The sequence below is a fragment of the Artibeus jamaicensis genome, unplaced genomic scaffold (genome assembly GCF_021234435.1).
Source record: "Artibeus jamaicensis isolate MK-2021 breed Jamaican fruit bat unplaced genomic scaffold, CSHL_Jam_final contig_419, whole genome shotgun sequence".
NCBI classification, from domain to species: Eukaryota; Metazoa; Chordata; class Mammalia; order Chiroptera; family Phyllostomidae; genus Artibeus; species Artibeus jamaicensis.
The window spans coordinates 1,883,212-1,910,867 of record NW_026521824.1 but is presented as its reverse complement, the minus strand read 5'-3'; the positions used below and the strand labels follow the sequence as shown (position 1 = coordinate 1,910,867).

The 27,656-nt window shown below is 56.0% G+C and overlaps 1 protein-coding gene across 1 annotated transcript in view; it reads right to left on the bottom strand.

The window, feature by feature from the left end:
- MYO15A (myosin XVA) overlaps positions 1–27,656 on the bottom strand; it is a 54,426-nt gene that overhangs the window by 10,523 nt on the left and 16,247 nt on the right. Inside the window, exons 15-58 of the mRNA XM_053665699.1 lie at positions 27,281–27,376; positions 26,776–26,907; positions 26,137–26,262; positions 25,346–25,423; positions 24,465–24,613; positions 24,330–24,375; positions 24,019–24,143; positions 20,502–20,619; positions 19,996–20,171; positions 19,412–19,496; positions 18,691–18,744; positions 18,510–18,591; positions 18,296–18,426; positions 17,707–17,802; positions 16,543–16,778; positions 14,985–15,166; positions 14,597–14,669; positions 14,215–14,406; positions 13,807–13,967; positions 13,606–13,700; positions 12,994–13,108; positions 12,714–12,781; positions 12,549–12,626; positions 12,232–12,412; positions 12,012–12,144; positions 11,564–11,669; positions 11,355–11,427; positions 10,182–10,303; positions 9,946–10,005; positions 9,425–9,500; positions 8,766–8,881; positions 8,546–8,664; positions 7,415–7,556; positions 6,663–6,774; positions 6,500–6,574; positions 5,907–6,085; positions 5,239–5,354; positions 4,901–4,973; positions 4,578–4,650; positions 4,249–4,322; positions 3,931–4,013; positions 1,671–1,801; positions 565–659; positions 312–389 (exon numbers count right to left, since the gene is read on the bottom strand). Coding sequence (XP_053521674.1) covers positions 312–389; positions 565–659; positions 1,671–1,801; positions 3,931–4,013; positions 4,249–4,322; positions 4,578–4,650; positions 4,901–4,973; positions 5,239–5,354; positions 5,907–6,085; positions 6,500–6,574; positions 6,663–6,774; positions 7,415–7,556; positions 8,546–8,664; positions 8,766–8,881; positions 9,425–9,500; positions 9,946–10,005; positions 10,182–10,303; positions 11,355–11,427; positions 11,564–11,669; positions 12,012–12,144; positions 12,232–12,412; positions 12,549–12,626; positions 12,714–12,781; positions 12,994–13,108; positions 13,606–13,700; positions 13,807–13,967; positions 14,215–14,406; positions 14,597–14,669; positions 14,985–15,166; positions 16,543–16,778; positions 17,707–17,802; positions 18,296–18,426; positions 18,510–18,591; positions 18,691–18,744; positions 19,412–19,496; positions 19,996–20,171; positions 20,502–20,619; positions 24,019–24,143; positions 24,330–24,375; positions 24,465–24,613; positions 25,346–25,423; positions 26,137–26,262; positions 26,776–26,907; positions 27,281–27,376 — 4,911 coding nt within the window. The remainder of the gene's footprint in view (positions 1–311; positions 390–564; positions 660–1,670; positions 1,802–3,930; positions 4,014–4,248; positions 4,323–4,577; positions 4,651–4,900; positions 4,974–5,238; positions 5,355–5,906; positions 6,086–6,499; positions 6,575–6,662; positions 6,775–7,414; positions 7,557–8,545; positions 8,665–8,765; positions 8,882–9,424; positions 9,501–9,945; positions 10,006–10,181; positions 10,304–11,354; positions 11,428–11,563; positions 11,670–12,011; positions 12,145–12,231; positions 12,413–12,548; positions 12,627–12,713; positions 12,782–12,993; positions 13,109–13,605; positions 13,701–13,806; positions 13,968–14,214; positions 14,407–14,596; positions 14,670–14,984; positions 15,167–16,542; positions 16,779–17,706; positions 17,803–18,295; positions 18,427–18,509; positions 18,592–18,690; positions 18,745–19,411; positions 19,497–19,995; positions 20,172–20,501; positions 20,620–24,018; positions 24,144–24,329; positions 24,376–24,464; positions 24,614–25,345; positions 25,424–26,136; positions 26,263–26,775; positions 26,908–27,280; positions 27,377–27,656) is intronic.

Below are 27,656 nucleotides of genomic sequence, written 5' to 3'. Positions count from 1 at the left end.
GTGGGCAGAGTTCCTCGGGGCCTCTGCACACAGGTGAGGACCCTCTAAGGTCTCTGAGAATTCTCCTTACACAGGGGGCAAAGACAGCTTTTGGAGTCTGAGAGGTGCAGGTTCGTCCCTTATTTGCAGTCTGACCCTGAGCTGGAAGCTCCACCTCCCCAAGGCTCAGTCTGCTCCCCTGAGAAAGAAGTCCCACGTTGTGGGGCTGTGTGAGAGCCTGGGAGGGGCTCAGTACCCTTGGAGGCCCACTCTGGAGACTGGGTGTCCCTGCCTCTCTAGCAGCTACCTCTTGGAGCCGTTCCCTCACTTACGGTGCATGTTTTGATTTTCAGATGGCGTTCGAGGCCCCCGGGGAGGTAAAAGAGTTGCCTCTTGGAGCTGCGGCCTGCCTGTGAGGAGACAAGACAGGCTGAGCCAAGGGATCTGGGCCAGTGTTGTCCCCTGCCATGGGAGTCCCTAAGCCAAGACGTTTGGGTCCCTGCATGGGACAGGCCCCTCTGCATGCGCCTGAACACACGACAGGGTCTCACGCTCACCCCAACCCCCATCCCTCTGCACACTCACCAGCAAGGCCCGAAGCTCCATGCTGCTAGGGAGCTCCAGGCGGCCCCCGAAGCACAAGGTTTTCTGTAGGTTCTGCTCACAAGCCTTGGCGATTCCTACAAAGATGGAGTCAAAGCGTTGGCCAGGGTAGAAAGTGGGAGAAAGGGGCCCCTCTGGCCACCAGCCACCAGCCCATGGGGTTCTCTACACAACCTGTGGGATGAGCTTTTACTGTCCAATTTGATAGTTGAGGAAAAAGTTCCAAGAAGGGCAGAGATGTGCCCAAGGTCACGGGCTGCAGTCTGAGTGCTGGATTTGAATCCATATTCTATATGGTTCAGGCCTTCTATTTAGGCCACAGTTCCCTTGGCTACTTATGAGTCCTGGAAATAGTTCCAGCCCCGTAAGCTGTTGACTGGGGAGCTGGCCCCCAGTAGACTCTGTGACTGTGATTTGTCTCTGCCTCTGCCAGCCAGGACACCACCCTCCCACCCCCAGGGTCCCAGTGCAGAGGCCCCTTCATATGCTCTCCAGTTCCCCGAATGGGCAGGGCTCTCACCCTGCTCTGGAGAGGGTCAAATCCAGACTCCTAGGGCATGTTCAGTGGTCCTCGAGGCTCTGAGGGCACTTCCTCAGAGCTAAGCCCATTCACCACTGAACCTGGGAGTGTTTGTCAATCAAATTAAAGAGGAGGGTTCAAAGGTAGAGAGAGGGAGACCCTCCCATCTCTTTTGCAGCTGCTGCAGTGACCACAGGGGCCATGGCCTTTCTGAAGTGGACAAAGGCTGATACCCTGCCATGGGCTTTGGGCCACCCCTACCTGGGCCCCCTTAAGATCCCTGTGGGCTTCAAAGACCAGAGAAGTGGGGCTTCACCTTGGTACCCCAGGCCTGGCCCTCTCCTTCCACATTCCATGATTGCCCACCTCCAGGCCTTTGCTCCTGAGTGCCACTCAGCCCACCAAGAAATGCCTGCCCAGAGCAACAGCTCCTCTGGGAACACGCTGGCCTCCCCCACCAATCAGACAGCCCACCCCATCGGCCCCATGGGCCCCCTGCAGGTGTTTAGTAAGCTACGCCTGCTGGCTGCCTGGGTAGGTGGGTCCCCACTTGCTGTTGGCCCCTCACCCTGGAACGGCAGGCCTGGGGTCTGGCTCACATCTTGGAGGAAGTGAACGAGGTGTGGCTGGAGGACCTCAGAGCAGCCATGGTAGGCAGCTACAATGTACAGCAGCCTCCAGCCTCGCTGGCAGCTGTCCCTGTAAGAACACACATATAGGACCATATCACAGGTGGCCACAGCATGTCAAGAGTCTCCTGGGATGGGGCTGGAGGTTTCTGGTTTTCAGGCAGCTCCTGTGTTATGAGGATGTACTTTTCTGCCTGGTGAAAGCAGAACTGGTGGTCCCAAAACCACTCAGAAGGTATGTTCTGCTTGGGAAGCCAAGGTGGGAGGCAGGGAAGGAAGGAGATGTGGCTCCTGACGTGCACAAAGAAATACCTTCCCTGGTCGAATCTCTCTGGACAGGCCTCTGGTGAGGGTCCTTGGAGGAGGGCAAAAGGGAACCTGCCAGGGCTGTGCAGAGGGAATGGTAGGTAGAGCCTGTGGTCAGGGTGGGGGACAGGGACACGGCTGAGTGGCTCTAAAATTCCCAGGTGGGTGGAGAGCAAGTGGAGGAGGAAGCAGGGATGGAGACAGGACCGTGGGACCAGAGGTAACAAGAGCAGCACACACTTTGGGCACTTGCTACGTGCTGCTCCTGTGTGAGCCCAGCTCGCCTTCACACGGCCCTGGGGTGAGGGTTTCTGGAGCAACACTCCGCTCCTGTGGAGAACCCCCCCCCCCAAGTCTGTGTGCCGTGGAGACGGGCGTGAGGGCCAGGTCTGGCCACACGATCGTTAATTACTGCATTTTGGGTATATTAATGCACACCCACATTTTGGGCCCAAGCTTTCAGGAAAAAATCTTTTAATTTTTAAATTATTTAATTATATTTAGAAATAAAACCAATGATTATATTCTAGGGTATCATTTTGCATATGGATATCATATTACTTTCTAGAGTTACATTTTTAATGCATGAGCATAAATAAAAGAATTAGCCCTGGCTGGTGTAGCTCAGTGGATGGAGTGCTGGCCTGTGAACCAGAGGTCGCCACTCCGTTTTCCAGTCAGGGCACGTGCCTGGGCCCCGGTGTGGGGCATGCGAAAGGCAAACAATCAACACACTGGTGTTTCTTTCACTCTCTTTCTCCCTCCCTTCCCTTCTCTCTAAAAAAAAATAAATAAATAAAATCTTTAAAAAATAGAAAAATTAAAATTAACATTTATATAGATACAGAATCGGTGCTACCCATGTACAATGTGCATCCTTATTTTTTTCCCCTCAAAAATTTGGGCCAAAAAAGGTACACATTATACATGACAAAATACAATAGTTTATTTATTTTTAGAGAGAGGAGAAGAGAGGGAGAAAGAGAGGGAGAGAAACATCGATGTGAGAGAGACATCAATTGGTTGCCTCGCTCATGCCCCGACCAGGTACCGAACCTACAACCTAGGCATGTGCCCTAGGTTGACTGGGAATCAAATTGGTGACATTTTGCTTTGTGGTACGACACCCAACCAGCTGAGCCACACCAGTCAGGACAGGTCTGGCCAAATTAGAGTTTAGCTTCCATCTGGCTATGGTGATTGGTTTGGGGACAGGAATATGACCTAGATTCATGCAATTACAACCATTGTGGTTTGTTTAGGGACAGACACATGTGTGATCAAGTCAGGCCAACAACACAGGATTTGGGAATTTTGCTGCAAATATTGGGTCAATGTTGCTTTCCCTGGGATTCCTAAACTGGGAAATACCTCGCCGATCTACAGGAGACGCTGCTTGGGAATGATATCCACACAGAGGAAAACAGGGCCAGGGGATGGAGGAAGCCGGCTCCTGGTATCACCTGGGTCTAGCTTTGCCTGAAGTCACATACTGAACTTTCCAGTTATTGGACCCTATGTTGCTTAAATGAGGTCTAATTGATCACATGTGAGTCCAAGAACCTGGTTTCAAACACAATCATTGCCATTTTGCAGAGAGAGAAAACTGAAGCTCCGTGCGCATAGAGGGGCTGGGATGGGAAATAAAAAAAACTTACGAAAAATAACTAAATAAAATAAAAAAAAAAAAAATTAAAAGAAACTTAAGAGCAGGAGTGGCTTGTCTCAGACCAAGCCATTCCAAACAGACATGCTTCACCTACCAAGTGAAGAAGAGGACTGGGGAAGGGACCCAGGAAGGGACAGGTCAGGGAAGTGGAGGCTGAACTGCCCCTCCTGGACATGGACACAGCGGAGGAGGAGAAGACAGGGGTGAATGCCCAGCTCACTCACTGCTTGGTGCTGGTGTTGTTTGTGATCTGCTTCACCACTTGGCAGTAACATTCGTCCTGCATGACCTCATGGTCCCTGCACAGCTGTAGGAGGACAGGCCAGTTCATGTGCCACATGTCAGGCACATAAGAATACAGTGGGCACTCATAGATCTACCTGGTATTCCTTCTCCAGGCCCCTCCCCACCAGCGGGATGCACCCCACTTTGAGCCACTCAGGAAGCTGCCCACTCCATAGTCCTGCAACTCTGGCTGGCACATGGGGAAACTGAGCCACAGAACAGAAAAGAGAGCCTCTGGCAAAGTGGGCTGAACTGACCTGCAGGAGGGTGCAAAGCACATCCAGTTCGCTCTGGCCCTTCAGTGGGGCATCCCCCATGAACCGCATGACAGCTGCAGGAAATACCTACCCGACTCAGGCCACCAGACCCCCAGCCGCCCACCCACCTCAGGGGACCCCAGGGTCAGGCCTCTCTCTGACAGGCTGTAGGCAGGGGCAGCTGGGGGGTTCTCTTCTCTTGAAGGTGCCCCATGTCTGAGTTGGGGGAGGAGGAGCACGTGAGGCACAGAGGAGTGCTGACGAGCAGGGGTCAGTGTGGGTCCTGCCTGCGCCTGCCCGGAGCCCCTGCCGAAGCCCCACCAGCACACCTAGGAACATGTCCGTGGCCATCTTGTTGAGGCTGCTGTCACTGAGCTCGATGAGGGATTCCTGGAGCGGAGTCTGCAAGGGGAGGAGCTGCGTCATGATGGGGGAAGGGCATGTCTGAAGGGAGGAGTGCTGTATACTGGGCCCTGTTTCATGACAGGAGGGTCCAATCCAGGAAAAGGGAGACAGGCAACACTGGGGATGGATGCCATTCTTAGGCACTCAGGGTGCTGAAGGTGGGGTCTCTCTGGGGACAAGGCTGTTTGCCCCAGGGGCCTGCACCACCATTTTACAGATGAGGAAACTGAGGCCTGGGGCTGGGCACCTTGGTGAAGCATAGCATGTCCTCCAAGGTTCTGGATTCCCGGCCCTCCTTGGATTTCAGCCTGAGGCCATCCCTACAACAGGAAGTAGACTTGCAGAACACTGGCCTCCTCCGAGGCTCTGGCCACATGCTTTTTCCCTTTTCCCACGTGGGAATATTCCTGACCCAATGTCAGCTGACCAGATAGGAAGGCTCCCAGAATCCTAGGCTGCAGGTAGGCCTCACAGCTGGGTGGCTTCTCCTCCCCTCACCAGAAGTGGGGCCTCCCCACTGGGACAGCTGCAAGAAGCCCACAGGACCTCCTCAGGGTAGGGATGAGGGGTGGGGTCACCACTCACTGGGGCCTCCTCCGAGGGTCTCGGAAATACTTCTGGGCAAATTCCAGCATTGTGTGTGGTGAGAGAGCCAGGCCATCCTCCCCATGGCCAACTGAGCCAGACCTGGTGGGGGAACCCTGCAGGAGGGCAGGGGGTAGGAGGGCCTGTCCTCCACCTGGCCACCTCCTGCACCCCAGTCCAAGTCGACTCAACATGGCCCCAGCTGACGGTGCTCAGACATCTCGGGCTGCCCTTCCTGCTGCCTTGCCCACTCCACCAGGCCACACCCACCATGCCCAGCTGACCTCAGCCCCTGACCCACTTGGCCATGCCCCACCACTCAACCCAACTTTGCCCAGGATTGGCAGCCCCAGCTACCTGATTGGGCTCACCTTGCCCCTTAGAACTTAGCATTACCTCACTCCATCTTTGCCCCACTCACCTGGCCTCATCCTGCCACATGGGTCCAGTCATAACCTTTCTGCTGACTCCACTCTTCTCTAGCCCTTTTGGCCACACCCCCAACCATCTCTGGTCGTATCTCACAGGCCACACGCCTGACCATCCCTATCAGATGCACCCCACCCCAGAACTGTCCAATGCCATAGGCAGACCTTGTTCTCATCCACCTCCAGTAAAGATGACCCCTTGCTGTCTCCACCCAGGTGGCCTGGCCCCATGGGTCTCACCTCTCTCCTACGGCCCACCTCCCAGGCAGCAGCCGTGGAGGCCACGGCAGCAGCTATGGCAGCAGCAAGACGCCGGCTGGGCTCCGAGGGCAGCTGCAGGAAGTCGGGGGCAGCCACAGGCTGCACCAGCTCGGAAGGGAAGTGTCCTACTCGACCGTGGATGGTCCCAAACCTCCAACCTAGGGTGAGGGGAAGGAGTCTGAGGCAAACAGGAGGGTCTCCTCTTGGGACTTAGGGATCCTCAAGTAATCTGGCCACTCCCTAAAGCACCATGCGGAGGCCCACCTTGGAACCCCTGTACAGATGAAGAGGCCGGAGGCTTGGGGAAGGGAAGGCATGCCCTCAGTGGGAAGTACAGCAGCACTTTGGCATGAACATGGAAACACTAATGTCCACAGAGACCCTTCAGCCAGATATGCAGGCAGACAGCTGGCTGGCAGGCCACTAGGAGTCACCTTAGGAGACCTGGCCAGGCCAGACCCCTCTGGGGCCTGAGAAACGCCCATCCTGCTTATGCAGTATGAGTGCACGAGGCAAGGTAGGCACTGTTGGGAGGTTCCAGGTTTTGGAGCACAGGAGGCTGGGACACCTACCGAAGTCAGGGCCTCTACGCTGCAGCTCCTCCAGGTACACAACCTTCTTGCGGACAACACAGCCAGCACTGTAGCCTGTGGCCCAGGCTCACGTCAGCAACTGCCAGGAAGGCCCCTTGCTCAGCCTCCTCCTCTCATACCCACCCCATCCTGTGGCACCGACCCATTCGAGGTGGTTCCAGGGGCTGCAGGTGGATGATGTCACCCTTGTGGAAGGCCAGCAGCGATGGGTCCTCGGGCAGGAAGTTTCTCACAGCAACCACGTAGTCCGAATCCTGGGTCAACCAGGGGCAGGTGCTACAGTGCCTCCCCATTCCTCCCAGAGGCCGGGGGCCACTCCCCTGCCCCCATGGGCATTCCTCCCCAATCCAACAGAGAACATTTTCTAGGTGAAGGAGGGCGGGGCATTCCAGGTGGAAGGGACGATCTTGCAGAGGGTCAGAGGTCTGAGTCTGATACATGTCAGAGCCCTTGTGTGTGCCTGATCCCCTCCTCCCCGAAGCTTCTGCACCGAGGCCAGGTGCTGGGCCTGAGGTAGAAATAACCTGTTCTTTGCCCAGGGGGCTGCCCTGTCTGGAGGGAGAGTGGAGGGTGGACAGCCACTGCAGTGAGCAGTGGGGGGCAGTACGGTCACTGCAGGAGGGTGAGGAGCACAACTGCAGCAGAGTCAGAGGAGATGCCTTGACACCCTTGCCGAGAGCACTGGCAAAGGGTTTGGAAGGGGTTGGCAGAGGCAAAAAGGCATCCCAGGTGGAAGGCATGTCCTGAGCACAGGCCTGAAGGCCTACAGAAGTCTATGGACACGGCCACTGACACACGCACACATGCACTTCCCAGACAGGCGTGGCAGAGATGTATCCCGGGTGGGAGAGCCCTCGGCTGCTGCAGGAGGAAACATCTGTAGGAGACCCTGACCTTCTTCAGCTCCAGGATGAAGTCATCCACTAGGGTCTTGACCTGGTGAGCTCGAGCTGAGAAGAGGATGACCTTCTCACTGGCTAAGTTGAACTCTAGCATGTTCTGGGAGGGGATAGTCACAAACAGGATGTCTGCAAAGCTGGAGGGCGAGATGGAGACATGAGGGCAGGAGCCTGTCACTAGAGGGACACCCTGGACTCCACCCATCTGGCTCCTTTGCCCTTGCCCTGTCCCACTGCTAAAACCCAGCCCCACCTCAGCCCCCCCCACACCAGCACCCCTGGTACCCCAGGAACTCCCCAGCCTCCCCTTCTTGATCACTCTGTGGCTCCAGCTCATTGCCTACTGCCCTTTGCACCAACAACATCCCAGGCCCTCCCCACTCTCTGCTATTTGTGTATTTATCTGCCCTGTGACCAAGTCTCCCAGGATTTGCCTATACAAATCTATATTTCAGGCCCTGGCTGGGTAGCTCTGTTGGTTAGAGTCTCGTCCTGATACGTCAAGGTTGCAGGTTCAATCTCCAGTCAGGGCACATACAGGAGTCAACCAATGAACACATAAATAAGTAGAACAACAAATTGATGTTTCTCTCTCCCTCCCTCTCTCTCTTAAAAAGAAAAAGAGGGGGAAAAACCCCGCCAAATCTGTCTCTCACTCATTGACCAAATTCTCTCCTTCTTTCGAAGTGAGCCAGCCTCTGTTTCTGTCCCATGCTGTAAAGTACAAAAGCACTGCTGGCAGGCAGTGGCCTTGGGACTTGGGCGGCCTCATGGTCTCACACTGGAGCAACCTTCCCTTTCTGGCTGCACCAGAACACGGCCGCTGACCACCCAGTTCTCCCCCTGCAGTGAGCTGTGTGAGGGCGGGGCTGGTCTGCAGGCAAGCTAGCAGGGTGGGCTCCAAGCTTATCTACTTCCAGGCTCTGTGACCCAAGACAAGCCCCTTCTCTCCCTGAGCCTGTTTCCCCATCTCAAAAATCGACTAGATTAAAGGGCTCAATACAAAGCCTGCCTGGCACATTGTAGGTGCTTGGTAACTGGCTGTGGAAAGGGCCAGTGAGAAAAGGCTGAAGTCAGTCCCTGCCCCGGTGTCCAGCTAGCCTCCTTTCACCCTCCTGCCAGTCACCTGTATGTGCGCAGGACCCGCAGCTGGCCGCTGGACTCCCGGCTGCCCCTGACCATCTGCAGGAGTTTGATGCCTGTGTGGGACACAGCTAGGAGCTGCACGCCAGTGCCCACGCTACCCTGGGGTGGGGACAAGGGCATATGATGGTCTTCTAGCCTTGTTCTTAAAGCCCCTGGGCTGGACTGGGCTGGCTAGGGGGAGGTTGGCAGGTAGCTCGCACCGTGGCAGGGAAGAGGCGGGAGAAGTAGACCTCCCAGCTGTCACGTGCAGTGTTGACCACAGCCCGCTTTACACTCTCTGTCACCAGGGGCCGCTGCTTGTCCAACTGGTTCTGGGCTAAGGGACAACAGGTTGGGTCAGGATCCTTCCCCCATAACTTGCTGGCCCATGTTGCAGAGAGGGAGGCTGACACTCAGCAAGAACACATGTGACCACTGTGTCCTCAGTGTCCAGACTGGGAAACCGATGTCCAGAAACAGACGAGATGCCCCAGGCCACCCAGACTGTCAGGCAGAGATGGAGTCAGACTTGCCACCCAGCCCTGGCTGGTATAGCTCAATGGTTTGGGCATCGCCCTGCAAAACAAAAGGTTGCAGGTTCGATTCCCAGTCATGGCACATGCCTTGGTTGTGGACCAGGACCAGGTCCCCAGTAGGGCGTGCGTGAGAGGCAACCACACACTGATGTTTCTCTCCCTCTCTTTCTCCATCCCTTCCCCTCTTTCTGAAAATAAATAAAATCTTAAAACAAACAAACAAAAAAACCTTGTCACCTGTCCATGGGAAAGACCAGCAGCAGAGCAACGAGGAGGATCTGGGAGGTGAATGGGGCTAGGTTCATCCCTCCCCTTCCCCCCACCCCAGTCCCCCACTGTGGTACCAAACAGGGCCTTCATCTTGAGCCTCTCATCTTCAGAGATGCGCAGGCAGGCCTCGGAGAATGTGTCATGCAGGATCTGTGGGAATGAGCTGTAATGCAGGCAGCCCAAGGGACCCCCATCTGAGAGCCCAGGCTGGGCTGTTCTAGGACAAGTGGGGGCCCCGCATATGCAGCTGTGGAGTCATCTGGGTAAACGAGAACCCACAGCAAGGATGCTCTCCTGCCTCCTTACCTCTGTAAGTCACACCACCCACCCCGGGACTTCGTTCCCTAAGCTAGACAGTGGGACTTGGGTTTGCCCTCTGGGCTCTGTCTAGCTTGGACAAACTGAGTCCAGTTAGATGGGACTGTGAGCTTGTTGACCCTAATCAAGGGAGTATAGGATGCAGCAGAATAGCTTCCCATCCACACCATGGCCAAGGATGCAACTCCAAGAGTTCATGAGAATTTACAGACAGCTCGTCCATGTGACCATTGCCCTGCTGAGTACACTGAGGCAGAAAGGGAAGACTGGACCTCACCTGCCGGAACAGGAGATCTAGCTGCACAGGGTGGCTGTAGCCGTCCTTTGGGTAAAATACCTGTGGGAGTGGCTTCAGTGAGGGCCTTCCAAAGGTCCCTCACTTTGCTTCACTCTGGCCCCGCCCCCTAGGTACTGCCCGACTATCTACCAGCTGCAGGTGTCCAGTCAGCTCCACCCCAAGCAGGCTCCCCACCTGAGTGGCTCCTACTCGGCCCCTCCCATGGCTCCAGGCACCTCTTTGCGCAGGAAGATCTGCCAGGGGGTGTCCTGGTAGCCATAGAAGCTGGGGTTGAGGAGGCGGTGTAGCTGTGTCTGCACAGGGTCCTCTGCAGGATCCAGCGACCGTGAAGGCAGTACTGGGGAGCACAGCAAGTCGGGGAGGCGTGAAGGGGCAGGGTCCACTGGTGAGGAGACTCTAGGCAAACTCGTGTTTGGGAAGGGGCAGAGGTAGGGTGGCATCTCACAGCCTTGGCCACAGACACACCTGATCACACTCGTGCAGGGAACACTCAAGACAGCCCGCCACAAATAGAGCAACTAGTATGTGCTGGCCTGGGCTGGGAATGTCACTGTGAACAGGATAGACAAGGTGCCTACCTTGAGTTTAGGGTCTCCTGGCAGGTGTGAGTGAAATAGACAATTCGAAAATGACAAAGCTCTTAATGCTAGGAGCTACCCGGGGGCGGGGCAGTGGGGAGGGCATAAAACTGGGTAATTTAGGAAAGAGTCCAGGGGCTGGTCTGTGAGGGTCCTTCAGTCCAGGTGGCCTGGCAGACCTCTTTGAAGAGGTGATATTTGAGACCTAAATGATAAGAAGCAGCCAGGCATGACAGAATCTTTTGGGGAAGAACATTCTAGCAGGGGCCCAGCACACACGAAGGCCCTGAGCAGAGTGGAGTGGGTGTGCTCCAGGAAGGCTGAGGCACAGCGTTGGAGGGGCTGAGGCTGGGGGCTGTGTTTCTGCCCGGGGCCTCGCAGGGCTGGCTTCTCTCTCTCTCAGGATTACTGCTGCTGCCATGAGGCAGATGTAGAGGTGAAGGCCCCAACTGTGGTGTTGGAAGGCCAGCCCAGATTAGCCCCCTAGTCTGACATTTTTGAGCTGCGTGATCTTGGGCGAGTCACTGAACCTATCTGTGCCTCTGTGCCCCCAACTGCACCATCTGTAGATGCCGATAGTGCAGTGTCAAAGGTTCTTAGTGAAGATTTCGTAAGGCTAGAGTAGGCCTGGCCTGGAATCAGTGTTATTTAACTGTTGATGTAATTACACAAATGTCCGCACAGTAGGCATGGCCAAAGACATGAACACACATGCCACCAACACGCAGACAGACTCGCCTATGCTCACACAGACTCATGCATTTGGACACTGGCCCTCTCGCCCCTCCCTCCCTCTGTCCCAGCTCGCACCTGGAGTGGGCCCCATGGGTGGCCTTGGGGTGCTGGTCACTGGCTTCACCAGGGCCACGGCCTCTCTGGACACCTGTCCCTACCCCAAAGACAGCGTTCAGGGGAGGTGGCAGGGCCAGGGACTACAGGGGTGGTAGGTTCCCAAGGCTCCCCTGGAGACCCCCTTTGTCTCCCAACCTGCCTGGGCCCCACCAGTTGCTGCCCCTCACCTGGGTGCCAGGTGCTGCCGCCTTGTGGCTCATCTGCTCCTTCAGGATAGTCAGGGCTTCCTCATGGGGGTCTGGCCTCTTCACAAACACACGCCTGCCATCCTTCCTGGTGGGTTGGACACTGAGCTCCTCTTCCAAGGCACAAATTCCTATAATATGGACCCTCTTCCTCCACACCCCCACTGTTATGAATGGGAATCCTGACAAGTTCTCACATCAGAGACTGGCCTGAGGTCACACAGCAAAAAACAGAAAGTAGTCTGGGCCCCCTCTACAAGAAGGGACCATGGGGACGATCTGCATAAATAGACTTACTCCTTGACCATTGCTGGGCACTCAAGCACAGTGAGGAGAACCCCACGGTAGGGCTGCAGGGCTGCAGGGCTGCAGGGCTGCAGGGCTGCAGGGCTGCAGGGTTGGGGGTCTGGGGCCGGGGTGTAGGGCTAACCTAAGGGCCTGGGGCTGGCCTCCCAGGGCCGGCTGTCGGCACTGTCTGACAATGTTCTTGATTTGCTGTGTGGGCTGCGTGAAGTGCTCTGAGTTGAGTGTTGAGTACCGGACTAGCTCCGTGCTGGGTAGTGCTGTGGGCAGGGGTGACAGAGTGAGGCCACACATGCCAGTCCCGTGCCGGCAAGCCCCACCATCCCCAATAGGAATAGGACACTCACTGGTTTCTGGAGAAGCCTGGTCCTGAGTTAGAATGGGGGCAGCCACAGGCTTGGTGGGGGGCCTAGGGGCCTTGGCCAGAGGGGCCGGGGCCAAAGGCTTCGGGGTGGAGCGCAGGAGCACGGGCTTGGCCGGGGGCCCAGCGCCGATGGACTGTGGCCATGCCTCTGGTGCTAGAGGTTTCTGTAGAGAGCAGGGTGAGGTGAGCTGCCTGGGAAACACCAGCTTGCTCGTAGGGAAGCCCAGGATGGGCTGAGAGGTTCTTGTTTAGAGAGGCGCCATGATGCCCTATAGCACTCAGAGGGTAGGCCAGACTCACCTCTAGAGGAAGGTGCCTAGGGCCAGGCCTCAGGGGCTGCTGCTGGAGGGCCATGGCCTGCAGGGTCATCTCCCTGGCCTGGGAGGAGGGGGTGGTGACCACCAGGCAGGCCCATGCTCCGGGGCAGCCCCCCCCCCCCCAGTACTGGGGCCCCTGCGCACTCACCAGCAGCACGGCCTGTTTGTGGATGAAGGCTTGCTGCAGAGCCAGCGTGGAGGCATCCAGGCCTGGGACTGGGACAGCCGGTCAGAGGGTGCAATTCCCGAGACACAGGAGATGAGGGAAACAGGAATTTCCTACCACACCCCACCCTGGTGTCTTACCTCCACCATGCCCGCGGCTGCCTTCATTTTAGCACGAGAAGGAACCCAGAGAATCAATGGGGGCCCCAGCTTTGCCCAACCCTGGAACCAACCCTGGAACCAACCCTGGGGCAGGCACTGACTTGGCTTTGGCTCTGGGGGTCTCTTGGGGGTGTCTTCAGTGCTGCTACTGCCACCTCCACCAGGCTGGCTTCCCCCTTTCATCCGGTAGGCAATGGCTGTTGGCTTTTCCAGGTCCTGGGGGCAGTGGGTGGCTCAAGTGATCACTTCAGTGCTGTCCTCCCAAGGTTGCAAGGCAACAGGCACCTGACACCAGCCTCCCCCTCCCTCCCAGAGGCCTCCCAGCAGGCAAGCGTTGGGGTGTGCCGAGCCTCAGCCCACTCTCCTTCCACTGTCCTCCCACACCTTTCGAGCTCCCAACTCACCACCACCCTTTCACAGAAGAGTAAACCGATGCTCAAAGAGGGGCTATGCACTGCTCAGGGTGGGTATCACACCATGGAGGGGCTGACCTTGGGGCTCTCAGAATGAGTGAGGGTGCCCAAGGGCCGTATCCCACAGGGGGCCCTGGGCCTCTATCCAGGAGCCCCTCCAGCCAAGAGGACACCCTCATCCTTTGTTGGGTCCCCAGAAGAGACACGCCACCCCAGGGCCTAGGCCGTCACCCCAGAGGTGTGCAGAACTTGGTATGTGCATGCTGTCCCTGTGGTCTGCACATACACCCCCATCCCTACCACATCCCCGTAGGACAGCACAGGGTCGAAGAGGCTGTCCAGGTAGCAGTCCAGTCCCTTGTGGGACACAGCGTGCTCTCCAAGGCCGTCCAAGTCTGGCAGTGGGGAGGACACACAAGAGTCAAGTTCTTTCCTCCTGCTGATCATCCCTCATGGCCCAGGTTCCCTCCCCACCAGAGACAGTGGCCACTGCTGCTTGACCTTGGTGGGTCGTTGTCCCTCTCTGGGCCTCAGTCTCCCCATTTGTACTGTCTTCCTGGTGGCTGCAGTACCCTCTGGAGTCAGCCACTTTGGGCAGGTGCCTCTGTGCCGGGGGCCTTGCGGGCGCATCCTCATCTGAGTCCCAACTGTTTCCAAACACCCTGTGGGAAAGGGGACATGGAGCATCTGACCGCCAGGGGGACACACAGGCCTCCCAGACGTCCCCCTCCTATTGTCCTCTGTACTCTGGCATTGAATGACTCCCTACCACGGCAGGGCCCTTTGGTAGACCCGCCTCCTTGAGGACCTGGATGCTTAAGTTCAGAACTCCACCTCTCCCAGCAAACCAGAAGACGGTCTTATACAGAGAGCAGCCATCTGGATAAGGGGGCCCAGGTAGCCACCTACACTCTTGGGCCTCCCCTGCCAGCCACGGGCCCTTCTGCGCCCACAATGAAGTAGGACTTCTGTCGTGGGAAGTCCCTGAGCAGCTCCAGGTCTGACACCAGGTCCAGCACATAGTCATGGCCTGCCAGCTCTGCCCACTGGACCCCATTCTTCATGGCCACTGTCCAGCCCCGCCAGCCGTCTGCCAGGCCCCTAGCGACAGCATATGAAGGGACATCAATGAGGGATGAAGTCAAGGGGTACCCCTGGGGAGACTCTAGGATATGACCCAGACTCCAAGTGTGACCAGAGCAGACCCCATGGGGCCCTTTGGGGAATGTGGCCTCCTTCCCTCCTTCCAAGGTGCACAGAGCATGCTGGGCAGGGTACTCCAGGAACCAACCTGTGCCTCAGAATGTCTCCAGCCACCTCTTCCCCTGTGCTCCAGGAGTGTATTGGGCAGGAGAACTGGTCACCTGGGGCAAGGGCAGGTGCCGGGCTCAGCCTGGATCTGCAGGTGGACCCTGTCTGCTGCTGGACCCAGGCCAGCTTCCTGCTCCTGGGCTCTCACTCCTGCCCAGGGCCCTGGGGCTGCATCTTCTCTGCCCCAGCCTCTCTCCCTCATTTCAAGTCCCCCCCCCACACACACACTCAAAGGCCTCTTTTCAGGGGCACACCCAGCAGGCACCTGCCCAGCTCTAGAACTGCCTGTGGCTCCTTCTGACCCCAGGGCCTGCTGACTGCAGCTGCTGCCCCTGAGAGGGGTGGGAGGGCAGGACAAGGCAGCTCACCATTGAAGCAGGCCACATCCAAAGCCATGCTGGCCTTCTCCTGGGCTGCAACCCACTCGAGCTGGGTGGGAGGGAAGGTCCGTGCAGCCCTGGGGCCCTGCTGCTGGGCACGGCCCATGGCCTGCATGAGTCTCTGCTGGCACACTGCCTGGAAGCCATTCCGTCCGTGGTCAGACACGAACCTGACAGGCAGGAGTCAGAGCAGAGTGAAGAAGAACCTGAGGCTAGCCCAGGGCGGGGGGAAATCCTGAGGCTAGTTTAAGGGAGGCCCAGGCTAGGCCAGAGCTTTAAGGGGAGGCCAAAAAGGCCCCAGACTAGCCCAGAGTTGTAAGGCTAGGCTGAAAAAAAGGGGGCCGGGCTGCCCAGAAGTATTTCAAACCAGCACAGAAGCCCAAGAATAGGCCAGCACAGTTCCAGGATGGTACATCTGAGCTTGTTGGAGCAAAACATCCCTGACACGGTGGGCTCTGCAGCACCACAAGGGCAGGAAACAGGGTTCTGGAACATTCCGCCCCCCCCCCCTTCACCAGGCAACCCCAGCTAGGGACCTGACCTCTCTGGGCCTGCCACCCAGCTCTCACCTGCAGGAGGAGGCTGTGAGGGTTCAAGTTGGCCCAGGACCAATGAGTCTGACACTTGCCAGTAGCAGCGTTCCTTACACCTGGCCCCCTGGTTCTTTGCCCCCACCCAACAGCTGGGGTGGTGACCAGAGGCCGCCGTGGCACAGGACCACAGTGGTCACAAGAGGGGACCTGGAGCTGTGCCAACAAGAAGACTGGACAGACATGTGGCCCCATCCTATGGCCAGAGATTCAGAAGACTGGCCAATGAGCAGCCTACCTACTGCAACTGGCCCGGGCAAATCTCTGTAAACTCTGTAACTCACAGCCACCCTGTAAGGTGGGTCCTGTTACCATCCCTACTTGTAGGTAAGGAAAGGAGTTCAGAGAGGAGCAGTGACATGCCCCAGGCCACACAGCAGGCGAGTGTCACAGCCAGATTTCACACTCAGGGCCTGCTTGAGCTCTTTTCCTTGCGAGTCACCCTTACCACCCGGTAGGATGACTTCCTCCTTCTCCTCCTCAGGGTGCCAGTGTGTATCCCCACATGACACTCACCACACGCCCATGTCTGCTCTAGGCACCTCACATCTATCCTCACCCAGCCTATGGAGTAGGTCCTCTTATTATCCCTATTTCGGACTGAGGAAACTGAGGCTCAGAGGGGTGAAGTAACTTGCCTAAGGTGGCACAGCTCTGATGTGGTGGACCTGGGACTCGAACACAGACTGTCAGAGTCTATACTTCTAACCACCCCACGATATCCCTATGATGTGAGAGGTCAGTGCCTCAGTTCCAATTCCCCACAGCCTGGCTTTGCTGCCCACTGAATTCTGGAAGTCCTTTACCCAATCTCCCCCAACTCCTACCCTCCAGAGTAAGTCCAGTGCAGATGGAGAGCAGCCCTGACCCTGTGCCTGAGCTTCTATGCACAGAAACCTCACTCCTGGCTGGCCTCGTACCAGTGTCACCGTCCTCATCCCACCAGGTCTACTCACTTGAGCAGGTACTTGTTGAGGCGCGAGGATGGTACAAAGCCGCTGAGGCAGGCGGCCAGCAAGAGCCAGCCCCGCTCGGCATTGTAGGCATTGGGGTTGTGCCACACCTGGTTGGCCAGTTGTGAGAGGATCTCATCCCGCAGCTCGGGCGCTGCCAGACCTTTCTGCACAACGTAGTTCCCAAAGACGTTCTCTTGGGCTCCTTGCAGGTGGGGGTCGCCCATGAAACGCAGGATCTGGGCCACAGACAGACTCTCCTGGGCCTCTCAGCAACTTGTTCCTGCCGGATCCCTACCCCAACATGCATCCCTCTCTTGTCCTTCCCATGTAGTCCCCCTGCCCATATAAAAGTCCCCCACATTACAATATCATAGCTACACCCTACATCAAATGACCAGGCAGTTCACCCCAGCCACAGGAAAAAGTCAAGATCCAACATGCACATGCACCATCACTCCTGTTCATGACCTTCTGTACCTCCCACACAGCCCCAGACCCGCCCTGCACCCCGGCCTCCGGCAGGCTCCTCACTTCCTGTGTTTAGACCCCACAGGGGCCACATATCAGACCGCATCCCTCCCCAGGAGCATGACCCTTGGCTCCATAAGGCCCTTAGGATGAAACCTGAGCTCCGGGTTTGTCAGTCAGTGCCTCCTAACCCCTTTCGTCTTTGCTCTAATGCTCCTCTAACCACATCCATTTTCTCTTTTCTCTGTGCCTTCTCTACCTGCCCCGGCTGGGAGAGTCCAACTCCTCCTTTGACTCCAGCTCAAAACCCCTCCTCCAGGAAGCTCTCTGCCTGGGGCTAGACCCTGCCTGGGGCTAGACGGGAGCCTCACTCTGTCCCTGCTAGTGGGTATAGTCAGATGCACTCTGCCTCCCCTTTCAGACTAGAAAGCCCTTGAGGAGAGAACCTGGGTCTATTCTCAGTGTCCCTGGTGATGTCCAGAGAGGAAGCCTTGCTGCCAGGAAGATGGCTGCGAGAAGGCATGCCCCCCGTCCCCAGATCCCAGCCCAGGGAGGAGGCCAATGCCCTGACAAGAAAGAGGCCTTGGCTGGTGGCTTTGGCAAGTGAATGGCCTAGGAGGGCAGGACCAGGAGCCTCACAGCCTAGCCTTAGGCACAGGGGCTACAAATTCAAAGGTGGTTCAGACAGACCCGTACCAGCTTAAAGATGCTCACAGCTTCTGCATGGTGCTCTGCGGGCAGCTCAGTGAGGGGCATTCTCAGGGGCACAGTCAGCATCCCGAAGGCAGGCTCCTGAGGGCACAGGACAGACAGTGGGGACAGAGCCAGAACTGCCAGGCACATCTGGATCTACTGCTCTGTGCCAGGTGGGAAGACAAGAGCCTAGGAGGCGAGAGCTCCTGTGCCCAGTGTGTGTATGGGGCAACTGAGGCTTGGAGGGGGGCAAACACTGCCCCTCCACGAGTCAGTGGCAGAGACAGTCTGGGCCCTGGTTTGGGCCCTTTCTGTAGGGCAGAAGATTGAGGCAGGGATGACAAACTGAAGCTCCATTAACTGTTAAATATCTAACGTATTTCCATACTAGTTGGCAAAAAGCTAAGTGTCAAACCCCCTGAGGGCCCTCCACTGTTATCCAGGCCCCCTGTGGAGCCCCCAGCCTCTCATGAGGGCTCCTACCTGATTCCACAAGGCATGGACAGAAACCTCTCCTAGGCTGAAGACAGCAACAGTTCTAATTGGCCCATGCTCACTGGCCAGGGCTGCTTGGGCCTATGCCAGCCCTTACCGTGAAGTGGCACCGGACAAACTTAGCCATGGGGTAGTTGTTGATATCCAGGGGCAGCATGACACGGGGCTCAGCCTGGAGCCGTGGAGTCCGCACAGGGGCCACCCGGGGTACCTGGGCTGACCTGAGGTCTGTGGAGAGTGGAGGGCATGAGACACCTGGCTCCCTTGCCCACTTGTGCCCACTCCCACAACACTGTCCAGCACTGACATACCCGCCACTGCTCGCAAGAGCCCAGCCAGCTCTGCTGGCACCTCCAGGTGTCCCACAGCTACCACCTCCCTCTTGCTCAGCTCCTGGAGGAAGAGCCCGTGGTGAGAGGACAGGCCTGCGACAACCCCGACCTGCTGTCCTCCCTTCCTGTTCCCTGCTGACACCTGGACCCCTGCACCCACCTCCTGCTCCCGTAGCCGCACCTGCTCCACCTGGAGCCTCCGCTCTGCCCTTAGCTGCAGGAGAGCAGATGGTCAAGGCAGGGAATGGTGGGCAGAGGCCACGGCAGGCTGCAAACCAGGGTCAGGCCAGCCAGCTCATACAAGGTGGCCAGCGTGGGAAACAAGGGGGTTAGCTGGCCTGATTTCTGGAGATTACTGGCCCACTTCACAGAAGGAGGGAGGCAGAGGTGTGGCCAGAGCAATAGGGAGAGAAGAGAAAACAACAGAGCAAGAGAGAGACCAAGGCAAGGGGCAGAGAGAATGACACTGGGGGGAGGGAGGGATGCCCTGGCGCTCCATAAAACCTTCAGGAAAAGCCATTGGTGATTAAGTTTCTCTTCCTGTTGTTGCTCTATATGACAATGGGCCGAGACTGGCATCAAGGTAAGAACCAAACCATATTCAGCATTAGCCCAGTCGCTAAATTCTAATCACACCCAATTACTGAAGACCCCCTGAGAGCCTAGCACCAGGCCAAACCTTTCCTGTGCAATATTCATTTAGCCCTTTCCACAGCCCTCAGGTAAAGGCAAGCTGGAGAGGGGCTGAGGCCACACTGCTAGTGATGGCAGAGCAGGGATTCGAACCCAAGACAGTCTCCTCCTGGAGCTAAGTGTCTCCTCCCTGGACCCAGGCAGGACAGGCCTGGCTCCTGGGAGAAGGGTGAGGGAGAGGCCTGCACCTTGAGAAGGCGCCGGTGGCTCATGTAGGTGCTCACAAGGGACTGGAACTTCACCAGACTCTTTCTCATCTGCTGATACCGTTGCCTGAGGGTAGGGAAGAAAGGAGTGTCTTGGTGGGAGAACATAGGGGTTCGGGTCATGGGCAAACAAGGGGCAGAGACATTTGTGCCAGTTTGGTCTGGGTGCCATACTTCGTTCAGGAACCCCTAGGCACTAAGGAAAACCAGAGCTCCAAAGGGAAAGGACTGGGCTAAGGTCCTACAGCAAATCGAGTGGTAGAGCCTGGGTTCAGCCACTGGGAACAGTGCTTCCCATTAGGTTGGAATCCCAGGGTCCTAGAGGTGCAGGGCAGGGCCCTTCCTGGCTGGCTGGATTACCACCCACCAGTCGCAAGGGCCAGGGGGTAGAATGGAAGGACATCCAAAAGCAGAGGCGCAGAGAATCTGGTCATCCTGCCAGCAGAGACTCCCACTCTCAGCTTGCATACCTCCTGGACCAGGGACCTTACTACCTAACTCCAAGCACAGCCTTCCCCAAGCCTAGCTGTAGGGCCCCAGAGAGGCCTGCACTATCTGGGCCACACCTGGCCAGGTAGCCTCGGGCTCGACTTTGCAGCATGATGATCTTCTGGCGCAAGGAGCAGAAACGCCGTTTGATGAAGAAGCCACGAAGGCAGCGCTGTAGGGTGAGGGCTGACAGATTCAGGACGTGCCCCCTCATGCTCTCCAACAGCTGGTGCAGGTGTTCCTTAAGGAAGAGCTAGGGGTAGGAGGCAAGTATTGAGGCAGGGAAGGGCCAGGTGACTGTGCTCAGGACAAGTCCATGGAGACAGAACCAACAAGGCAGCCTCCTGGAGCCGGGTGGAGATCGAGTTGGGTTTGCAGAGATGGAAGAAAAGGTGCAGGTGTGTCAGGCACTGGAAATGGCCTGAGCAAAGGTCGGTGGTGGGGTTAGCATTCCATTTACCGAGCTCAACTAGATGGCCCCTAGGGCAGTAATCTCTAGCTTGGGCATTTCTGACTCCACAGGCTCCATTTGTGGAGCCCCTGAACTTGGGTCCTCCAGGGCTGAGTGTGGGGTGGGACTCACCTTGCTGATGCCAACACGGTACATATTCGGCATGACTGTGCATAGGCGGCTCAGCACCGACACACACATGTCCCCACTGGCTGGCAGTTTGTTCTCGAGGGGTACTAGACAGCGGTACCTGCAAGGGCCCAAATCAGCCGCAGCTATGGGACCTACTACGCCGGTTGCCCACTAGATCACAAAGTCACCACCCCTATCCCCGTCTCCGAGAGGCCCAGGGCCCAGCAGTGGTGCCCTCAGTATCTTCTAATCAGAAAAAGGTATTCTGTCCTCAGAACCCTGTGTCTCAATGTCAGGTTTCAGTAGACTAAGGCACTTTACTGTCACCTGCTGGAAATGTGCCATAATAACTATTAAAATAGCTTCTTTTTGGAATCAATACATAATCATACTAAGAAAAAATGGAAAAACAAAGATGGAGGCATAGGTGGAAACATTGTGCCTTCTTGCACAACCAAGTCTGAAAACAACAAACTTTTAGCAACAATAAACGCAGCCAAACCACAGAAAATTAAACAATACAGAGTTCGACAACAACGAACCACTCAGCCAGACCGGTAAGAGGGGCAGAACCAGCAGCAGAGCAGGTTGGGCAAAAAAGATCCCCCGACCCAGGCAGCCAAAGTCGAATCCCAGGTGTGGGGTAGCGATGGGCAGACCCAGTGAAGGCGCAAGGCAGCTGGCTGACTGCGGTCACACATTTGCGTACAGATAAACCAGTGAAGGAGCGAGCAGTGAGATAGATTGTGCAGGCCCCAGCAGCAGGAAGGAGCAGATGGGACCGCCATTGCTCCCTCTCTGACCCCACCCCACATACAGCCTCACAAACCAGCGACCTGGGTGGCACCGCCTTGGTGAACACCTAAGGCTCCTCTCCTCATACGTAACAGGTGCGAACAGATCAAAACATGGCTCAAGAACAACTCAGAGCCCCAGAGCCTGTAAATCTAAGCAAACAAGAAATTGCCAACCTATCAGAGGCACAGTTCAAAACGCTGGTGATCAGGATGCTCACAGAACTGGCTGATTTTAGCCACAAATTAGAGGAACATATGAAGGCTAAACTAACTGAAATGAAGGGAAATGCACAGGAAACCAATAGTGATGGAAAGGAAACTGGGACTCAAATCAAGGGAGTGGACCAGAAGGAAGAAAAAAATGACCAAACAGGAAAATATGAAGAAACAAGAATTCAAAAAAAATGAGGAGAGGCTTAGGAACCTCCAGGACATCTTTAAACGTTCCAACATCTGAATTATAGGGGTACCAGCAGGGGAAGAAAAACAAAGTGGAAATCTTATTTGAACAAATAATAAAGGAGAACTTCCCCAATCTGGCAAATGAAATAGACTTCCAGGAAATCCAGGAAGCTCAGAGAGTCCCAAAGAAGTTGGATCCAAGAAGGAACACACCAAGGCACATCATCATTACATTAGCCAAGATTCAAATGAAGGAGCTGGAGTCAGCCCTCCTCACACCTGCACCTGGGATGGGCCAAAACGGACACCTTCAGGATCCAGCCAACCTCAGACGCTCCAGTGAAACTGCTACTTTCCTATAAGTAGTCACCCATTTTTTCATCTGGGGAAGCGACTGGGCTGAAAAGAAAATCCTCGACTTCTGCCAAGATTCTCGGAGACGCCGTGCTTTCTCACACAACCAAGTTTAGAGACAATAAAATATTAGCAACAGAAAACACAGCCAGAACACAGAAAATTGAACTTTTTGGAAGTCTGATAACAAGGAATTCTTCAGCCTGACCAGTAAGAGGGGCAAAGCCAGCAGCTAGCAGAGCGGGGTTGCACAGGAAAACTTGGTCAGACGGACTCAGGTGTGTGGATCCCAGGCATGGGGTTGCAAAGGGCAGACCCAGTGAGCGACTGGCGGACCCAGTGAGGGGGCAGGGCAGCGGGTTGACTGTGGTGGCGCATTCCTGCGCAGATGGACTGGCGAGGGAGTGGGCAGTGAGATGGGACTGAGCAAGCCCCAGCGGCAGGAGGCAGTAGAGACGGTCGCCATTTCCCCGCTCTGACCACGCCCCCACATACAGAGTCACAACCCAGCGACCCCACCCTGGTGGCCCCATCCCGCCCCTAAGGCTCTGCTCCTCCTACTTAACTGGTGCAAACAGACCAAAAATAGCTCAAGATCTCAAAGCCCCAGAGCCCATAACTCTAAGCAACGAAGAAATAGCAAAACTTTCAGATGCACAGTTCAAAACACTGGTGATCAGGATGCTTACAGAACTGGTTGACTTTAGTCACAAATTAGAGGAACATATGAAGGCTAAACTAATTGAAATGAAGGGAAATGCATAGGAAACCAATAGTGATGAAAAGGAAACTGGGACTCAAATCAAGGGAGTGGACCAGAAGGAGGAAAAAATGACCAAACAGAAAAGAATGAAGAAACAAGAATTCAAAAAAATGAGGAGAGACTTAGGAATCTCCAGGACGGGTACCAGAAGGGGGAAAGGAACAGCCACCAGTGGAAACTTATTTGAACAAATAATAAAGGAGAACTTCCCCAATCCAGCAAAGGAAATAGACTTCCAGGAAATCCAGGAAGCTCAGAGAGTCCCAAAGAAGTTGGACTCAAGGAGGAACACACCAAAGCACATCATAATTACATTAGCCAAGATTAAAATGAAGGAGAGAATCCTAGAAGCAGCAAGAGATAAGGGGACTGTCACCTACAAAGGAGTTCCCATCAGACTGTCTGCTGATTTCTCAAAGGAGACCTTACAGGCAAGAAGGGGCTGGAAAGAAATATTCCAAGTCATGAAATCCAAAGACCTACAACCAAGATTGCTCTATCCAGCAAAACTTTCATTTAGAATGGAAGGGCAGAGAAAGTGCTTCTCAGATAAGGTCAAATTCAAGGAGTTCATCATCACCAAGTCCTTATTATATGAAATGTTAAAGGGACTTATCTAAGAAAAAGAAGATAAAAAATATGAACAGTGAAAGGACAGCAAACTCACAGTTATTAACAGCCACATCTAAAACAAAAGCAAACTAAAAGGACAACTAGATCAGGAATGGAAACATAGAAATGAAGATCTCATGGAGGGTTAGCAACAGGGGAGTGGGAGGAGGAGAAGGGGGGAGAAGGTACAGAAAATAAGTAGCATAGAGGGTAGGTAGAGAATAGATAGGGCGTAGGGCAAGAATAGTATGGGAAATATAGAATCTAAAGAACTTGAGACACGTGGTCATAAACTAAAGGGGGGAATGGCGGGGGAGGGGTGTGGAGGGTGGAGGGGAACGAAGGGGGAAATAGAACAACCGTAATGACATAATCTATAAGATATATTTTAAAAAATTAAAAAAAGAAAAAAATGGAAAAACAGTAACAACATATGCCGCACCACAGCTAGCCTATAGTCTCATGCAGTGCACAACCCAAGCTACTGTGCACAGCAAGCCCTTGCCACCTGGGCTGTGCATTTCTGGGACCCAGACAGGCCAGGGAGGGTAGGCTCTGTGGAGCGAAGAAACCACTGCAACTGAGGTACCTGTCCATGAACACCTGGAAAGGCAGCCGCACTGGAAAGCCCTCCTTGCGGATCCGCACAGTTTCTAGCACCCCTGAATAGCGTAGCTGTGCCAATACCACATCGGTCTCGAAGAGGCCTGGCTCCTGCGGAGAGGGCATGAAGAGAGATCTGCACATAGACCAACCATGGGCAAGGGGCGCCATCAAAGGCAAATATTCCCGTGGTGGGTTGGGCAGATGGAGGGCCAGAGAGGCAAAACCAATTGCCCAAGGTCATACAGCGTGGGAAAGAGGATCACTCTCCCAGGGACCTCCTCAGCCATCACATACCTTCTTGTGATTGGGTTTCAGGCAGCGCACAAACAAGGGATTACACCTGGGCAAGGGCAGAGGAAAGCAGTATAAGGCCCCAGAGAAAGAAAGTGCTCATCCCTGAGGGTCACAGGGGAGCTAGGCCCCACCCACCTCTCCATCTTTTCCACCAGATCCAGGAGTGACTGCTGGAACTTAGCTGCCACTGTGTGAGCCTTGTAGAGCCGGGTGACGGAGCTACTCTTGCCCAGGCGTTGAGGGGTGGCCTGCGGGGCATGGCTGGAGAAGAGGTGGGCCACCACCTGGGCAGGTGAGGGCAGCAGGCCCCAGGGCATGGTCAAGGTTCCCAGACAGAGAGGGAAGGGCCCAGAGACAGAAATGTGAGAAAGGAGGAGGGAAAGAGAAAGTGAGAGAGCGAAAGGAGTCAAGTCCCCACACCAAGAGTGGCCAGAAAACTAACCCGGAGTGGCCCTGCCTTCTCTGCAAGGCCACTGTCCCCCTGGCTTCCACATGACTCAAGTCAGGGTGCTCATACCCTGTTCTGAGAACCTGTCCTGTGGTTGGGCTGACTCCTGTCTGGGGAACACACAAGCACTGACTGTGCCTGGGCCTGAGGCAGCCTGTTACACACAGGGCCATGAACACTGGTGGTGACCTCAGCAGGAAGGTGCCCACTTGACAGAGGAGGAAATGGAGACCCAGAGGAGGGGAGGTGGCAGAGAATACCGATGAGAGAACCCGCTCGAGAAGTGAAAAGGGGCGGTGGTCCCAGGCTGGGTGGGCATGGCCAGGTTAGGAGAGATGGGGCAATCCACTAGGGCCAGCCAGAGGCATGGCCCTCTATGGGTGGGGCCAGGAATGAGAGAAACTACACAGCAAGGCAAGGCTGGGGGATGGGGGATATGGGGTCAGGGTTGGGATGAGGTCAGGGCCCAGCCAGGGTACATCCCCATTTCTCAGATTGGGACAGTGGCCTGGATGTGGGCTAGGTGCTTGGGGCAGGGCCAGCGCAGGGAGAAGTGAGGCTTGCTCACTTGTGTCCGGCTTCTAATAAACAGGTCCAGCACGTCCTGGCGCACCTGGTCGTGATTCTTGTCCAGGAACTTGTGCACCTGGAAAGAGGAAATGGCAGGGCAGCTGGGGCTGGGACACCCCCTCCCCGACTATAGCCTGGGAGACAGGGTGGAGGGCCAACCCGCCCCAGCTCGCACCAGCCTGCCAACCCCTGTCTTCTTCCCTTCCTTCCTGCAGCCTTTGGGTGGCCCTAGCCCTGCACCTTCAGGCCTCTGTCTCCCTGTCTGTGCTAGCAAGGAGTGGACCCTTCCCCTGTTGTGGTACCCCGTCCTGTCCCCACTGTACTCCGAACTCCCAGGGGAGGGGGCACTAGCCCTTCATAGGACCGGTGCAGGGCCCTCCTCAGTGGAGGACACTGTCCTGCGTCCGTCAAGCAGATGAAGAAAAGGAGGCCCCGATGGGGACAGAGGCTTACAACCCTGGCCTGAGATACACCAGGGAAGGAGTGTGCCTGCGATACCAGCTATGAGAGTGGCCCCAGTGACATAGCTGTGACAATAGTTATCAAACCTGTCTCGGCCCTAGACTCCTGACACCCAAGAGATGGACACTACCTGTTATCGTCCCCATTTCCCAGTCGAGGAAACTGAGGCCCAGAGAGGTAAAGTGATTTGCTCGAGGTCACACAGCTGAGGATCAGCAGGCCCAGGACTGGAACCAGGTGGGTGTGTCAGGTGCCCAGGCTGTGCTTCTGTGCCTCCAACAGGAGGAAACTGGTGCTGGAGGCTGTGAGGGCGGCCTCGGGTCTCACCTGGTAGGTGACTTTGCCAGCGTAATGCCTGATGGTAAACTCGGGCAGTGGCATCTTGGGCTTGGAGTAGAGTGGGTTGGCGCCGTGGTGATAGTGGCACTTCTGCAGGAACGTGTGGTCTGTGGCCTGGGGCAGGCAGGGTTCAGTGGGTGGGCAGGGGCCTGCACACCTCAAACCTGGCCTAGCAGCCAATTCTGTAGCTCTGATTGATTCCCCAGTGAACGCTGGGGAGGAAGACCAAGTCACAGCTCCCCCAGCAGCCCACTGCCATGGGTGGGGAGGCCTAAGTGGGCCCCTGAAGACAGGTGTGTCTGATTAGCTCCCAGCTGCCTCTGCGCTGTCTAGTCCCATTGCCCAGAACACCCACCCCACCCTTGTGTTTTCCAATCAGAATTGGAAGCCCAACGCCCAACCGCAAGGTCACATCCTCCAGGAAGCCTTCTGACTTCCTTTGTCTGGACACTCGCAGCCCTACCCAGCCTCAATCACCTCAGGTTGTAAATGGCAGGTTGGGTGTCCTCAGCCCCCATCCCAGGCCAGAGCAGAGAGAAAGGTAGGACTCGGGCCTGATGAGGCCACGAGGTTCAGAGTTGATGAGCAACCTGCAGTCTCACACAGGGTTGCGTGCCCATGGCTCACCTGGGGAAAGCAACATTGGTCATCAAGGATGCGCAGGATGCCATAAGGCTTCAGAGAGATGAGGTTGATGCAGGGCTGATTGTCAGCGAAGGTGATCTCCCGCCAGTTGATCTGTTCACGGATGTACTCCTCCTGCAGGCAGCGGGGCTCAGCCTCCTAGTCCTGTTTCCTAGGCCGAGTCAATCTAAAGGGGCAGGCAGGGGCACCTCTGCCTGCATATCTCCTAGCACAGGAGGCTCACTTCCTAGCAGGGCAACATGAACCATCTCTTGGCTCCTCTCCTCCCCTCGCCTGGGACAGCCTTGCAGAGGGTGGACAGGACACCCCAGAGGCTCTTCTCTGGGGCTGTCACCCCAGCACCTTCCCCTTTAGGATACATTCTTCACATGTGTGGCTTTCCCTCCATTCAGTCTGTGGACTCCTCCTTAAGGGACCAGCACATCTGCACCCAGGAGGCCATTGCCAGTGGGGACAGGGATGGGAGCATGCACAGGACCCCACATACCTGCTCCTCCTGGAAGATGATCTTGTTGAAAAGGTACTGGAGGTTCTCGTTTGCATAGTTGATGCACAGCTGTTCGAAGCTGTTGAAGCTCAGGTCCTGCCAGGCAGGTGGTGAGCCTGGGCCTGTTCCCTCTTTGGCAGCAGCCCATCTGTACCCCACCGGGGCCCTGCCCTCCCCCACGCCCAGCTCAGGCTCAGTGCCTACCCTGCCTTCCACTGCCACAGCTTCCAAGAGCTGGAGCCCTGGCCACAGACCAGCTGCTCAGAAGCCTCTATGGCTCCCACTACGCGCAGGTGTAAGCCTGGCATTCTAGGCCTTGGTGAGAGGTAGCTTAGGTGGTAGGCCCAGGCTCTGGAACCTCCCGCCGGGGTTGCAA